This window comes from Pseudozyma hubeiensis (genome assembly GCF_000403515.1).
Source record: "Pseudozyma hubeiensis SY62 DNA, scaffold: PHS20, whole genome shotgun sequence".
In the NCBI taxonomy this organism is placed as follows: domain Eukaryota; kingdom Fungi; phylum Basidiomycota; class Ustilaginomycetes; order Ustilaginales; family Ustilaginaceae; genus Pseudozyma; species Pseudozyma hubeiensis.
In genome coordinates, this window is record NW_012133802.1 from 306506 (window position 1) to 321952 (window position 15447).

The 15447-nt window shown below is 57.8% G+C and overlaps 4 protein-coding genes across 4 annotated transcripts; 2 read left to right on the forward strand and 2 right to left on the reverse strand.

Moving 5' to 3' along the window:
- Nucleotides 1–5: 5 nt before the first annotated feature.
- On the reverse strand, nt 6–1712 carry PHSY_001866 (hypothetical protein; the record flags this gene model as incomplete). Its single annotated transcript, XM_012332492.1, has 1 exon — nt 6–1712. The coding sequence occupies one exon, from the start codon at nt 1710–1712 to the stop codon at nt 6–8; it is 1707 nt and encodes a 568-aa protein (XP_012187882.1).
- A 975-nt stretch (nt 1713–2687) lies between these two features.
- Nucleotides 2688–5591, reverse strand: PHSY_001867 (extracellular elastinolytic metalloproteinase; the record flags this gene model as incomplete). The annotated part of the gene is made up of 1 exon (XM_012332493.1): nt 2688–5591. The coding sequence occupies one exon, from the start codon at nt 5589–5591 to the stop codon at nt 2688–2690; it is 2904 nt and encodes a 967-aa protein (XP_012187883.1).
- Nucleotides 5592–6974: 1383 nt separating this feature from the next.
- On the forward strand, nt 6975–13469 carry PHSY_001868 (hypothetical protein; the record flags this gene model as incomplete). The annotated part of the gene is made up of 1 exon (XM_012332494.1): nt 6975–13469. One exon carries the CDS (start codon nt 6975–6977, stop codon nt 13467–13469), a length of 6495 nt encoding a protein of 2164 aa, XP_012187884.1.
- Nucleotides 13470–13771: 302 nt separating this feature from the next.
- On the forward strand, nt 13772–15430 carry PHSY_001869 (hypothetical protein; the record flags this gene model as incomplete). The annotated part of the gene is made up of 6 exons (XM_012332495.1): nt 13772–13835; nt 13930–14067; nt 14461–14742; nt 14969–15094; nt 15170–15305; nt 15379–15430. The coding sequence occupies 6 exons, from the start codon at nt 13772–13774 to the stop codon at nt 15428–15430; spliced, it is 798 nt and encodes a 265-aa protein (XP_012187885.1).
- Nucleotides 15431–15447: the final 17 nt, after the last annotated feature.

Sequence of the window (15447 nt, forward strand, 5' to 3'; positions counted from 1 at the left end):
GAATGCTAAGCAAAACGGCGGCCCATGTCTCTGGGCGCATACGGTGGAGGCAGCAAGGCCTCGCCAGTGTGGTCATCGAAGATGCCATCGTCGGAAAGACGGAAGGAGCACGCGTCTTGTTCGACGCGATAGCGCTGGGACGCACTGCGACCGACCGAGACGGATGAAGGTGGAGTTGCGGTTGCTACTATTGACGGCTGGGCTGAGGGCGGGAAGGTGGTCATTGGACTGATGGGCGAGACTGTTGTCGGGGGTGTTGGCAATGGACGTCGCGAGCCTGTCCTCACAAGATCGGTTACGGTTGCCGGCGCGGACGGATCTCTGGATGTATAGGCCATTGGTACAGAAGCGGCACGATGATGATGCGAGTGGCTCAGGCTGGCATGTTCACCAGGAACGGTGGGGCTGTTGGCCGACGAGTTGAGATTGAGCGAGCCCAAATGCTGATGGGACGGCGGCTGGTTCGTAGTCTCGCATGTGTTCGGCACAGGTCTTGATTGCGAGAAGGGAAGCTGGTATGCCGGTGTCTGGGCGGTGGCATACGCGGGATTGGTTGGAGATAGAGGCGAAAGCGGCCGACCGAATTCGGTCGAGTAGATGGTGGAGCCCATGCCCATCTCGCAGACCGGGCTACAATCTACGGGAGAGTATAGCGGAGAGTCTTGAGCGGACTCGAGACGAATCTCTTGAAAAAGGGCGGGCGTTCTGCTCGACTGTCTGGTTTCTTGGAAGTGAGCCAACTCGGTCTCGGAACGAACCCAGTACTGAGACTCGTTCGTTGTGGCAGTGACCCTGCTTGGTACTCTGCCAAGGTCACCCTGGCTGGCAAGGAAGTTGGTGTCGAGTCGCAAGCGTGATGACGTGGGTGAAGCTGGCACATCAAGATTAGTTGAGGATGAGCTGGGAGGCAGCAAGGCTTCCTTGCGTTCGAGGTCCAGCTGTTGCTGGAGTAGGCGTCGTGGACGGAGGAGCTTGTAGTAGTACACGAGTGAGCCGACCAGGAGGAAAATGCCGATCATGACCACTGCAGTGACGGTGGAAGCGATCACGATGACTTTTGTGTTGGAAGCGGGTGCCTTGAACGACTTTCCAGGCCTGTAATTGTTTGGGTTGATGACGACACCCCAGAAGTTCATGTCTGTGATATTGTTGAGGTTGCTCATCACGACGTAGTGAGTACCTTCTTCGAAGGTCTCGGAGGTCCAGATGGCAGGCGGTAGCTCGGTGCCAGACGATTTGGCGAGCTCATCTACATTTGAGTAGGCATCGACGATGACGGATGTCACGTTGTCGATGGTGACGTTGTACTTGCCTCGCGTGGGTCCACGATAGTCAAGCACGGAGAGACCATGGCCGGTAAAGTAGAAGTTGACCGAGTCGCCTGCTGTTGATGAAGAGTAGTAATAGCCGATGGGAGCAGTGTCGACGTTCTGTGGGACGCTGATGTTATGCCAATTGGAAGCTGGCCAGAAGGAGGAGCGTGGATCTCTGTTGTCAACGATGCCAGACGACCAAAGCAGTGAAGTGTTCCACGGATTTGCGACGACATCGGGCGTCATAGAAGCAGTTGATGCTACGCCATTGGAGTCGTCTGAGTCGTTGGAGATGGATGACGAATACTGAGCGGGTACGCTCGAATGTGCTGCTACCGAGCTGGTCGGAGTGGACGATCCACCGCCTGGTGCGCCGTATACTCCGCTGGTCTCGTTCATGCTTGAGAGAGCTCGAGAGAGGAGCGTACTTTGGCAAAGTGACGCCGACGTCGGCGATATGAGAGAGTCTGATTTGTAAATGCGCGCGATGGTGGTTGGTACGGGGTGGGAGACGTGCAAGATGGGCAAGGTGATGGTGGTGGCAGTAGAGTGGCGCATTATTCTCCGCAAATGCAAAAAGCAACGGTCAGTACGACTGCAGCGGGTTTGCTGCAGAAATCTGCGCGCCAACGCACTGTGCCGTCGCTGCTGCTGCTGCTTACCGCGAATCGCCGGCGCAAATATTCATTGGCAAAAGCGGGACTGAATTCGAATCCCAGTAAGAGGCAGCACCGTAGCCGATTGAATTTAGTTATCAGCTGAGCCTGCATACTGTGCAGTGCTACAGATTACAGCAACCGCGTGGGAGCGACGCAAAAATTGGCCTCTGAGGCTTGGCTCAGGAACGACGGCGGCCTTTCTCGATTCAACCGTAACGTTGTTGCGATTTTGAGCTGCTCAAGCTAAGAATCTTGGCATTTCCACCATCGCCAGCACCTTCTGGCCACGCCGGCAGTCCCGCCCAAGCCCTCTTCTCGCCAACGGGGCCAAGCGTGTCATCCCCGCACCTGCGCGATACTCTACACTCGATCAATCACCCGCAAGCACAAACAGCACGTCGTCGTTGGCACAGACATACGAGTCGTTCGGACGTGTTTGGTTCTGATCGTGAATTGTCAAGCGAAAGAGTCGGAAACATAAAATGAAAAACGGCAGCTGAAACATGGGTCGGGACGATGCGGGATCTTATGGAAGTGCGGACGAGTAGCGGGGAGACAAGGCTGAAAACTGATGGACGATGGTTTACTGATGGACGATGGTTCTACTTGGGATCTTGCGTGCGAACGGAACGAGAAACTAATGGCGATCATGAAGCGGGACGACGACTAGGAGCGGGGTGCGAGACGGATTGGGCGTGCAGACTGACCTAGTACTCTACTCCGAGGTAGACTTGCAGTCGCTCGGCACGGCGTAGCCATCCGAACGCTTTCCTCCACCCCAAGGCGTGCGCCCGATCACGCTGGCATCGGCGCCTAGACCGCGCTTGGCAAACGCCTTCCAGAGCAGACACTTGTTCTGTCCACCCGTCAGATGCTTGTCCGCCTGCACGATCGCATCGCGTGCATCAAAGAAGCTCGGACGGCACGGTTGAAGCTTCATGCCGTCCAAGATGAGCTGCACCAACAGCGAGTTGCCGTGTCGAGGCACACGTCGCTTGCTCACTCGGTGCTTACCCAGCGAAGCCGCCTCGCCTTCGTCGAGGAAAAAGGCTCGTTGCTCCTCGGCGGTCGCGTTGGTGGCAGGAGGGAACAGTTGCTTGGTGAAGCCGTGCTCAAGCACCAGCGCTTCCTCCACCTCGTTTAACATGGTGGCCCACACCTCGCCGATCGCGTGCACGCCCCAGTATCCGGCGTGGTCCAGGTACGAGTAGGTCTCTGGGTTGATCGTCTTGTTGGTCGAGTAAGGATAGTTTCGAATGCCCTTGGCGCGGTTCGAAGCCCACGATCCCATAGGCCAGTCGTGCGGCGCAGCTCCGGTTCGACGGATGATCGAGGCCAGTGCGTCACCCCATCCTTCACCCATACCTCCCGACTCGCCCCATCCGAGGCAGCCGCTGTTGGCAGGTCCTCCCGTCAGACGCGTCGACAGACCGTGGCTGTACTCGTGAATGACGATGCCGGCCTCAAAGTCGCCATCGCGGTACGGCGTCGATTGGTCCCACACATACATGCGCATCCTGCCGCGCTGGCCATCGGGAGGCGTCATAAAGTCGGCGTTGTCTGTGCCAGCACCGTCCTGGGCAAAAGCGATGACGCCGTCGTTGGCTTCGCCGCCACGGCCAAAGTTGTGCTCCTGGAAGTTGCCCGAGGCCTCATCGAAGCCGTAGGCGTAGAGCAAGTCGTGGTACTCGTTGATCGTGACAAAGAGCTGAACCGTAGCAGCAGCGACGTAGTCAGCGGGAGGCAGTTCCGAGTGCTTCTTCTCCGACTTGCGCCACTTGTAAGGGTAGTTGAACATCATGTCGGTCGTCTTGTCATCGCTGACGCGGCCCTTGGGGCGCTTGAGCGAGCTCGACTTCCATTCGCCGCTGCCCGTCGGGTCAGCTTGAGCAAAAACGTTGTTGCCTCGCGTGTCGGTGTAGACGGTGTTGTTGCCAACGACCGAGCGGGCGTCGTCGGCGTCGAGCAGCGAGAAAGGCGACTGTTTGCCGGGCACGGTGTGCCAGCCGACGGGAGAAGCCTCTTCGTAGCGCTCACCCTTTTCGTTGGATCGCTTTCCCTCAGTGGGATCGTTGAGACCCCATTTGAAGACACGGTACATAGGCTCGTGGCTCATGGGCAGCGGAGCATCGACCATGGAGGGCTTGGACGCCGTGGCGGGGGCGTAGCCGGAAAAGTCGGGACGTCCAAGCTCGGGCAGCTCTGGAGCGTCGAATTGGGGACGACCGAGCGAAGCAATCTTGGCAGGCTTGACGGCCTTGTTTGCGCGAGGACGGGGCATGCTGTGCACCCAGTCGACGACGGTGCTGATACTACCGGGACGGTGGGCGTCAGCGTAGGCCTCGTAGGCGTTGTCTTCCAGGGGGATCTGGAACTTCCATACGAGGTTGAGACCCTCACCCTCGGACTGCACATAAGCGAGCTGAGCAGGCACGGGTCCCTTGGCAGTGGGGACGTTGTGGAGGTACTCGATCTGAGTGTGGGACGCCTGAGCACCCGAGTCGGTCTTTCCTGCGTGGGGCTGGAGTTTGTGCTCGAATGTGGTGAAGATCTGAGCGGCCTCGCTCTCAGCGGCGCGCGGATCGGAGAGGCGTGCTGCGAGGCCCTCGTCGGGAGTGGCCTGCTTGAGGAAGTAGACCAGAGCCAGACGAGGGTCGACAATGGTCTCGGGACCGTGGACATCGCGCTTCGCGTAGACGTGCGAGAAGGAGCCAGCGATGCGAGAGTGGAGGTCGGCACCTTGGAGAAGGGAGTCGTCAGAGGGGACGCTGCAGAGCTCGTGGAGCTCCTCCTGAAGGGGCAGCACGGTGGCCGGATCTACGTCAGCACGGTGCGCAGCATGCTCGGGGGCGGGACTGGAAAGACTGTCAAAGACGAATTGGTGGACGCCGCCGCGGACGTAAGCTTCGTTGCTGGCACCGCGAGATTCGGCGTAATCTGCGGGGGAAACCCGAGGGAAGAGGAGAGATTCGAGCTTGGAGCGAAGCTGATCGCATCTGTGCTCGATCTGACCATCGGAAGCTGCTTCGGAGGCAGCGACACCCTGGTTGGTGAAGGGAGGAGGAGCCTGGCCGGCAAAGAGGGTGGAGCCGAACGAGAGGATCTTGCCCTCGGGCGAGATGTTGATGTTGAGGTCACCATCAGCGACCTCTAGACCATTGACGAGCTGACGAATAAAGTAGTGCGAGATGCCGCTTGAAGGATCGGTGTAAGAATCGGGACGGACGTAGAAATCGTGACCCGAGGGAGCGAGGCCGTCGGTATAGCCGAGGAGGTGCTTTGCGAGGCGGGTGGCGACCGAGTAGGGGTTCTTGGGACCTTGCTCTGCGTTGACGTAGTGGAGAGCAGCTGCGTAGGCATGCTTGCGGGATGAGTCAACGCTTCGCTTGGAGAGAGCAGCGTCGTTGTTGGCGTCGAGGCCGGCAAAGACTTTGTGGGCATGTTCGGGGCCCCAAGCGAGCGATTTGCGAGACGGATCCTGAGGACGAGCAGCGAGTCCGTCGACGAGGTGAGCATTCACGACTGGAGAAACGGCGAGAGCGGCAAAGCTGAGCCAAAAGGGTAGGAGGGCGACGAGCGCATAGAGGCGCTTGTGGCCTTGGTTGATTGAGCGCGCCATGATAAGAACGAAAACGACGACGACAAAAGAATGACGCACGCAGTCGGCGATGGACCTGTTGGCGCCGGTGCGTTGTATGCAATGTTCGGAAACCAAATGCAGACGGGGAAACGATCGACGTTGCCAAGTCTGCGAGTAGTGACAGTCAGATTAAGCGTAAGCTCGCGGTCTGGCTGACGAGCGCGAGGTGGGAAAAGAAGCGGATCGGCTGAGGGATGAAATCGATCCCTCAGCTAGTCTTGATGCGAGAGTGAACGAAGCCGATGTCGATCGATGTATGCAGTGGTGGTAGTGATGAAGGTCAAGATGATGGACGCGTGTTGGAGATAAGGCGGAAGAGAAGGCGACGAGGATGCGGAGGAGCACAGCGGATGGGACGTCGTCAGCGAGCCGGATCGTCCGACTGGGCCCAAGTTGCACAGCTCAGGGCAGTGAGGCGCTGTGATGATCGCTGCTGGATCAGGGTCCTCTGTCGAGTTGCCCGCATCGCTTGTGTGCGACTGTCACGCAGGGGGTTGATGCCGTTATCTACAGTCCACGGCTGATAAGTGAGCGGTAGCGGCACTGGGACCGTCTGCTGTGAGAGTGACCGCCTGCAAGCTCTGGCTGATGGGCCGATCTCGCTTAGACTCGAACTGAGCCGCAAAAGGGGCCAGCCGAAAGAGGCAGTTGCGCGCGCGCGCCCATCCCAGACGAGCGAGCCAACCGCTCCATCGGACCCTTAAAAAGCCATTTTGCTGCGTCGCCCTGTACTGCTTGGCCCGCTCTGCCGTGAATGCACACACACACACACACACACACACACACACACACACACACACACACACACACACGATGGAAGCACGAGCTTGGATGAACGAGCCTGCAGCTTGCAGCTAGCTACACTGTATGGCATCATTCACGCTCACTTTGACCCCATGTCATTGTGCGATGCTACGCTCTTCTGATCCTATGTATTGCGACAGTGTGAATGTGTTGCCAGGCAAAGGGCAGACAGTCTCGCCAAATTCGGTTCGAGTTTGGGAGAGCGGAGTCGCATCCAACTCCACGCTGCAGCTTGGTTTCGTCACCACTGTTTGGTGTCTCTCTGTTTTCGACGCAGATTTGTTTCAGTTGTGTAAGATTTTGCTTTAGAAGATCGGACCGATTCGAAGTCCCGATTGTGAATTTGTGGTGTGGAGCTGATCGGCAACGCACAGGCTGAGAATTTGGACGCTTTTCCTTCGCGACTCGAAATCAACACACTCGCACACTCGCACACACCACCATCACCACTCCAACATCAGGACGAGCTGACCGACACCTTGTCACCGACACCATCATACGGCGAAGAGGGACGAGGCGGAGAGAGAAGGACCTCTGCTACTCCTCGCTGTTCTCGCCATGGTGCAGACAGATGCCCAAGCAGGCCCTTCGTCGAGCCACGCTTCAACTTCCAAAGCCGGCGCTGCCTCCTCATCCGACCTCTTCATTTCCTACCAGGACATCTTCGAGCACCTCGAGCTCGCGCGACATCAAAGGGACGCTCATCACATCCATTCCATCCTCGAGAAGCGCCGAGATCAGCTCAGATCTTGTCTTCAGCCGTTTCCCATTCCCTCGGCTCCCGACTTTGGCTCCTCCAACAACGACGCTACGCCGCCTGCCACTCTCAAGCTTTCCGATGGATCTACACACAATCTCACGGAGCAGACGCGTCAACTCTGCAAGGCCATCGCTGCACAGTACCGCGTCTCTCATCAGGACGCCTTTGTCCTTCTCCAGACGTTCCTCGCCTCCGACCATCGTCACGCCGAGGGTGTACACGACGTCGTCCGCTCACATCTCCAGCTCGCTCCATCCACTCCAGTCAAAGCAAGGGCTCAAAGATCAAAACCAGCACAGAGCACGCACACGGCAAACTCCGATTCAGATCTGCTCGACGCTTTCAACATTTTCTACTTTGAGGAGCGCATGTACCTCCTCCGCACCATCTCGTCATTGATCCGCATCACAGAGGATCCCAACCACGAATACATCGACCTCGCCAACTCGGTCCTCGATCGGTTCGCCGATGAACCCTTTGCTCTCGAATGCACCCGCCATTTCTCCACTCTGGTCGATCTCTCCTTACCCGAATCCATACGTCAGCAGCCTCGTTACTCTTCCCTCTGGGCAAAGCAAATTTTGCGAGAGCAGTTCGGCCTTCTCGAGATCGTCTTTCTCCTCTTTTACGGCAGGCTCTCTCCATCTCCCTCTTCTCTGCTTGCTCTCCTTCGAGTCGTCCACCACACCGAAGTCGGTCGTCGCCAGGCCAATTTGGGATTCTTCGACAATGAAGCCACAGAGACGCTGGAATGCGTCAGCCATCTGCTCGTCCTCATCGCCGTCGAGTTGCTCTCGCTAGAAGAGGTCATGGACGGCATCGACTTGGAAGACGCTTCCGACTCGCACATCTTCAAACACCCGCAAAGTCTCGAAGAGGCCCTCGACCTTCTCAGCAATACCTCAGCCGATCCCCTTCAGGCTCCTATCCTGCTCGCCTGGGCCCTCGTTCTACACCGTCTTGAAGATGCTTTAGCGGCCCTCTTCGACGCCTCTGAACTCGACTCCTCCCGTTCAGTCGCCGACTCTGCAGCTCAACTTGCAAATGTGATCAGGACCGACGATGGCGGTCCGCCCCTCTGGAGAAGGTTGGCCCAAGCTGCCTTCGTTCCCGAGCTTCGATTGTTCGACACACTCATGTCTTTGCTCGCCTCACCCTTGCTAACCAGCAGCAACGGCGCAAGCACTCCCGCTGTCGCAGGCCCATCCGCTCTCGCCTACCGTGCCGTCTTCAAGGGTCTCTTGCTCAGCATCACAGAGCTTGTCAAGCCCGAATTCCTGCCCAACTTCAGCGCTCTCGTCGCTCTTTGGGAGGCCACTTTTGGCTCCGGCCTCGCGCTTCAGCTGAGCCAGACCGCCATCGATGGCGTTGCGGCCCTCTGCGATCAGTTCTGGCAAGTCGACAGCAGGTACGAGTCAAGATGCACCACTTTGGACACCGCCAGACGCAGATGGCCCATCAGCTTCCGTCCGTTGATCCTCCTCACAAAAGCCCTCTCTGGACACGCCAGGGTCGACGCACAAGCCATCTGGCCCTCTCTCCTCGACGGTCGCATCCGCCAAGAGGCTGAAGAGCGAGCCTGCGCCGCTGTCTTTGACTACCTTGCCAACCTTCCAACCTTCGCTCAGGTTCTTCCGATGGCGGCCAGCACCCCCAACGCGCCGTTTGAGACCATGGAAGGTGGCGACTACACTTCGGTCACCTATCGCATTACGCGAACCATGCGCATTCCAGGCACGCAGATCCGTCTCTCGCCCGGCACGACCGGCTCCACCATCTCCGAGCTCGGAAAGGAGCCTGTTATCGTCCTGTGGAGCCCTGCACGCCCTATTAGCGCGTGGAAGCTCATGCGCGACGTCCTCTCGTCTTTCCCGCCGGCTTACGCAGAGATCCACACCAGCCACAACGATGCCGATCCGTTTCGCGATCACATGCAGGCTGTAAATTTTGCCCAGCTTGCCCCTGCCGCCGCCGATGAACCGTGGGAGGAGCTCGCTTCTGACATGCTTGACCTCTTCGCAAGCGTCATTTCCGCTAGCGCAGATCTCGCATGGACGCTGCTCGCCCATCTCGATGGTCGCGACATCAACGCCGACGAGCTTTCCCTCGATTACGAACCAGAGGAGCTCGAGCAAATCCAAAAGGAGAAGGAAGAGCTCGCGAACGCAAAGAGTCTCTCCTCCATTGCCGTCACCCTTCTGTCCCACTCACTCGTGGCGGCCCCCATCAACATTCGTCTCGTTCGATCCGCCTTGCGATTGCTCACGGTGCTCCTGCCTTACGATCCTGACGCTGTATGGCAGGAGGTGCGATCTTCCAACGCTCTCATCGGAAGCCCCGGCGCCATACCGTACCTCTCCAAGGGCGCTGCTGGCGCTGGTGCATCTTCAGTGTCGGCGCTTCTCAACCAGGAGACCGCACGCGCCTCGTACGGCGGCCTCATCTCGTTGCTCGACTTCCACATCTCGCTCTTCTCAGAGCTTCGCAGATCGTATTCTACCGCTTCCGCAGACGCGCTGGAGATCAAGACCAGCGTGCTCCTCAGAGCCTACACTTGGCTCTTCGAATGCGTCTGGCCCGAGTATCAGAGCTGGCGATACGTCCGTTTGGCAGACAGACTCGAAATCGGCACCAAGTGCACTCGACTCCTCCACATGGCTCTCGAGGAGCGCAGTTGGCGCCTCTCGCCCATGCCCACACCCGACCTCGTCGACGAAGCCGGACCAGCCGCCGCCCTTGTCGAGGCCGCAGAAAGGAGCTTGGTGAGCCATCCCAGCATCAACGGGCTGGCGCCTATAATCACTTGCATTGGCACGGGCCAGCAGCTGCTCGATGCTCTCAGCAGGGCTGGTAGGCAGACTGACGCGATCCTGGCCGAGGGTTGGGTCCTGTCTGCTCTACGCCTTGCAACTCTCATCGTCTCGCGCCGGCGCGAACTCACACTGGACGCTCTGCGCGATCTCTCGACGCTGCCGGCGGAGACGGCCAAAAAGGCTGTGTCCGCTCGGATCAACATGGGTCTCTTCGAACGTCTGTTCTTCGATCATACCATCGTCGCCTCTCGGACTTCACTGGTGAGTGGACGCAGGTCAAATCGAGTCGAGCTTGCCAGCGCTACGTTCGCCTATGTGCTGTTCCCCACGTCCACTTCCGTCAGCTCCGAGGCGGCTCACCTTGTCACCTCGGTGCTCAGGACGGCCGCTGACCTTGCCTCAGCAGGCAAATCGGTTCCCGGACTCATCGGACACATGGGCACGCTTGAAGAGCTCGAAGCGACGCTCTCTGGCTTGGTTGACCTGGTTGCCAACCCAAATCAGGACTTTGCTCTCAAGGTACAGGTCTGGACAATGCTTGCGGCCATCGTGGATACACAACCAGCTCTGGGCACGCTCCTGTTGACCGGACGCCACCTTGCCATGACGACAGAGATCCGACTCAACAGGTCAGAGAGCGATTCAGCCTCCAAAAAGTCTACATCTGCGGTAGGCGCTGGCGCTAGCGAGTCGACCAGCTCAAACACAGGCCGAGCACTGGAAAAGACCGCGCTCGATGTTGCTTCCGAGGCCATCCTGTCCTGGAAAGCCGCATACAACGGCGTTCCGCAGCTGCTGGAGGCTGTGCTGCGATTCCTCGACGTGGCTTGGATCCACGCCTCGGAGCACGTTGCTGCATTCGACACGATTCGTACAAACTCGGCCTTCTTCCGTGCTTTGGCGGACGTGATCTGTGAAGCGTCCGAACCTCCTTCGACTCTTGCCGATGGCTTTGCCGATTCCGAGTCCGCCTTACACGCCACCAATGACTTTGAGGTATCTGCCTACTGCTACCGCAAAATGTGCCAGGCGCGCTCCCTCCGGCTTCTCCAGCACGACATCCAGTTGGGCGGTTTCCTTAAGGACCAGACCAAGGGCGATTCACCTAGCAAAGCCAGTGTCGAGGCTTTGGTCGACATTATGACGTCCTCGCATCGATTGCTCACATCAGTCGAGAAGAGTTTCGCGATGCCATGCGATCCTTCGATGCGCGTGACCCTGGAGCGCAAGCTGGCGGAACTCTTCCCGACCATCCCGCTCGAGGCCGTGCGCCATCCATCACGCAAAGACGATTTTGACCTCGACAAACGCTATGGCGACAACTACCACTTCAGCGCCTCGTCCTTCCGAAACAACGCAGAAGGTCGCATGCTCGACGGCGAGTTCGGCGGTGATCTAGCGCTGATCGAAGAAGGATTGCTTGCCGTGTATACCATCAACATGGAGTGGAGTCTCATCGATGTGCAGAACTCGGTGCTTCAGGCATGGACGCAGTGCATCGAGATGTGCATGGGCCGCATCGTTGCGCAGTCACTCAGCAAAAACAGCACGTCTGCGCTCGAAACGGCCGTCATCACGGGGTGGACTCGTCTCGCAACGCTCGCTGCGGACGAAGGCCGAGAAGGCGACTTCATGCGTGGTGTTCACTCTACCCGACTTGCGCTTCTGACCAAGTTCATGGAGCTTGCATGGGGTTATCGCGGCAGCAAAGAATCGTCGACGGCTGATCAGGTCGTCCAGGCTGCCACACTTTGCGGCCGTCTTGTGACACACCCCTTCTTCCGCGTCGAAGACAGTCTCAAAGCCGCTGTGCCTCCCGAGTTCCATCGCGACGTCTTTGAGATGGTGCTAGTGTGCGTCGCTCGTATTCGAACGCTTTTGTCGTCCGAGGGAGCGATGGTGCGTCCGAACGACAAGACAATCGAGAGTCATAAAGCGCTGCATGTTTCCGTCGAGCTTTTCTGCCGACATGTCACAGATGCCCTACGTATCAAGATCGAAACGGCATTGCGGACACTGCAGACTCCCCAGCGATACCACATGGACCTGCAGGTGCTGGAAGACGACCTTGACATTCTGGTCAGCATCTTCGAAATGACGATCAGACGCGATCTCGGCGCCGAGATTGCGGTATGGTTGGCGCATGTTCAAGAAACGCAGCTGCTGCAGACGACCATCAGCCTTCTGGGACGAGCACCAGTTCTGCGACCAGAGAGCGCCAACGGTACTGGCACACCCGCTAATCCCAACAGCGCCCACCATGTCGCTTTCATGAAGCCTCTACTTTCGCTGCTCGTCGCCGTCGCATCTCAGCCATCTTCGAGCGAAGAAGTCGCTCTGCAGGGCGCAGTCAATGCGTTGGCGTCCAACATGCTCACCGATTCCCTCGAGGACGGTAAAGTATCGCCCCTGTTGCTCTCTGGCGACCCTAATCCATCTCACGAGTGCTGGAGGCTGATGCTGCGTGTCGTCGTCGATCTGATCGACAACCTCGGCGCGGGGTCCGACAACCCGAACTGGCGAGGCGTCAGTGCTAGATTCGTCGAAACCGACGTCTCTGGCTTCATCCGCGTCTACCATAAGCAGATCGACCGGGCGATGAACGTGCACGAGCTGCACGTGCGACTATCCTCGATGTCCGGCGCTGTGGTTCACCCGTCTTCGGCGAATGATCGCCTTGGTGAAGCCAAAAGCGCAGTCTCTGTCGTCAGTCTGGAGCAGCTGGAAGAGATCGAGCTCATTTCGAGTCTACTGTACAGCTTGACACGGATCGAGGCCGATCACTTCTCGCGCCAACGCTCTGCCCGATCCGACCGTGATGCTGCAGTCCCTTCGATTGTGCAGCATCTCGCCGAGACTTCGGCTCGGACTTTGCAGCCTCTTGTGCATCTGTTGCAGCATCCCAATGAGCTCACGAGCCTGCTTGGTCTGGACTCAGCAGCATCGGACGAGTCCGGCGCCGTGCAAGCAGCGGCTGCGGCCAAAATTCGCACGATCGTGTCGGTACTGATCGCGAGCCTGTGGAATCACACCGCTTGCACACTGGTCCTGTGTCGTGGCTCAGATGCTTGGCCCTCGACGGATTCCGGATGCGCAATCGTGCGGCCTACGACACGCACGAGCACTGTGCGCATCGCCACGCTGGGCACGCTCCTGGATCTCGGCAGCCATTTGACAGATTACATTCGAACCAATAAGCAGAAATTGACGACCGACGACAAGGCGCGATGCTCAGCAACGCTGGAGCAGGCCTTGGGCCTTGCAGCGAGTCAAGCAGCCATCTGGGCAGCTGGCAAGTCGAAGGAACAGGCAGAGCAGGCCAGGTTGGAACACATGGCGCGTCAAGAGCTCGACTCGGGTCTTTCCAGAGACCTTGTGTCTGCGCTGAGAGCGGCCGAAGAGGTTGCCGGCGCAGATGGCAACCTGTTCTCGCTGATCACGACGTTTGTCGAGTCCAAGCTGAATGGCTCGCACTTCTGATCGCATGTCTGACGAACAGCATTTCGATGGCTTCGATGTCCTCAATCCACCTTCTTCGAATTCGACCCAATTTTGCTGTTTGTGCTTCGAGGTATTGACTGTGCAAGAACGAAGAGAATGGAGTTTGCGGTCCTGCTATGTCAAAATGAAGCAGGCCCGTCAAGTTGCGCGTTGGAAACTCACACGCACATCAAGCACGGACCCGCTGCACCGTAACACCTCCTTCCATCCGCGCCACGACCATCTGTGTCGGAGGTGCGCCTGAACCGATCGTGCAATCCTCCACCTTCTTGCGGCTCGACATGACAGGTCCTGCGCTGTCGTCGTCCCTCATCCGTTCGAAAGACGGGAACGGCGTAGAAAAGGGTGAGATCACTGCGAACATCGTGTAGCGAACAGCTGGGTAAAGGTCGATTCCTGAACTGACGAGTTTGTTTTCTGGTTGGTATTTCCATCAAAGGCGCAAGAACAGATATTCTTCAATGGCGCTCACAGGGCACTTCTGTACTGCTGGGACTGCCAATCTGCGTCGACGAATGGCTCGACCCGAGTAGTAGCGCTATGATCGAGCAAGTGGTTGTACACTTGCGTGGCAAAGGTGAGTGCGTCGAAGAATTTTTGGAACGGCAGGCATACGGCGCTGATCGTACGTGGCGCTGAACTATTCATCACGTCAGAGAGGGACGCATCAGCTGCTTGGGCCGACATGGCTGCAGCACGATCCCGTGTGCAACACCCGCCAGGCAGTACCCTCGTCGTCGCGCCTCAATTTGTAAGTCGATGCTGCAGTCCCCTCCTTGAGTCGCGGTTCTGTGACTGACAGCTCGTCGGATCGGCAAACACAGTTCAACCGTCTCGACAAGGCGAAAATCCAAGCTTCGAGCTTTTCTGGATTGCTTGTCTGGAAGGCGAATGGTGTAAGTGTTGTCGGGTAAATGCCTCAGCTGCCATTGATTCGGAGCTGATGCGAGCGCAATGCTTTCTGTCTGAGATCAGTGGGGAGAAGGAGCTCTCTCCGTTCTTCCAAAAGCATCGGAGGGTGTATCGTCCTTCGAAGTTCTAGACAGGATCCTGTGTCACTTTGCCGATCGATGGTCGTATCCGCTGCTGAAACGGATTGTCTTATGTATGTCATCCTTGTCTTCTGTGTTGGATTCCGACGAAGAAACACTGACGTTGAACTTGTGCGAACAGCCGGACACAGCTTGGGCGCGCAACTCGTGCATCGATACTCGATCCTCGGCTCACCACCCCTATCACCTCACCAAAGAGAGTGCGTCAGCATAGGGTTCGTGGTGATGAACCCCGCCAGCTATCTCTACTTCGATTCTGATCGATCTGGACCGCATGCTCCTGGTATGAACGTATATAAATGTAGGTGGGTCGGATTCATGTGTAGGAGCCGCGGTTCTGTCCTGTAGGCTGAACATGTCTTGCTGTCGTATGCACGTCATCAGACGGTTTTGAAGAACTTTCCACCAAGATCCCCTCCTATCCAGGCATCCAAGAACGTCAAGACCCGCACTTCTACCTGGCTCGAATGCTTCGTGAGCGGTACATCCACCTGATCCACGGTGAAGCAGATCTCGGTGTCGGAGACGATCGACCGGAAGCCATGGCCCAAGGTACGTCCTCAATTCGAGCTTAGATCGAAATGAGAGGTGTACTGACACCGATCGACACGTTCATAATGTCTCTAGGAGCGCATCGACTTGAACGAGCTCGAAACTACCACGCTCATCTGTTCCAGATGGAGACGAAAGTCGACCAGCTCCCATCAGTTCGCAGGTGGACCATTGATTGGGCTCCAGGTGTCAAACACGACGGGAGAGCAACGTAAGTCCCCTGCATTCCAAGGCAACGCTCTTTCGGATCACACTGACTGGCTTTGTTTCTGTCTTCACCTCAGGGCCACCTCAGACGCTGCAATCGCCAGAATCTTCCCCAACAGCAGCCTGTGAATACCTTGCACTCTTCG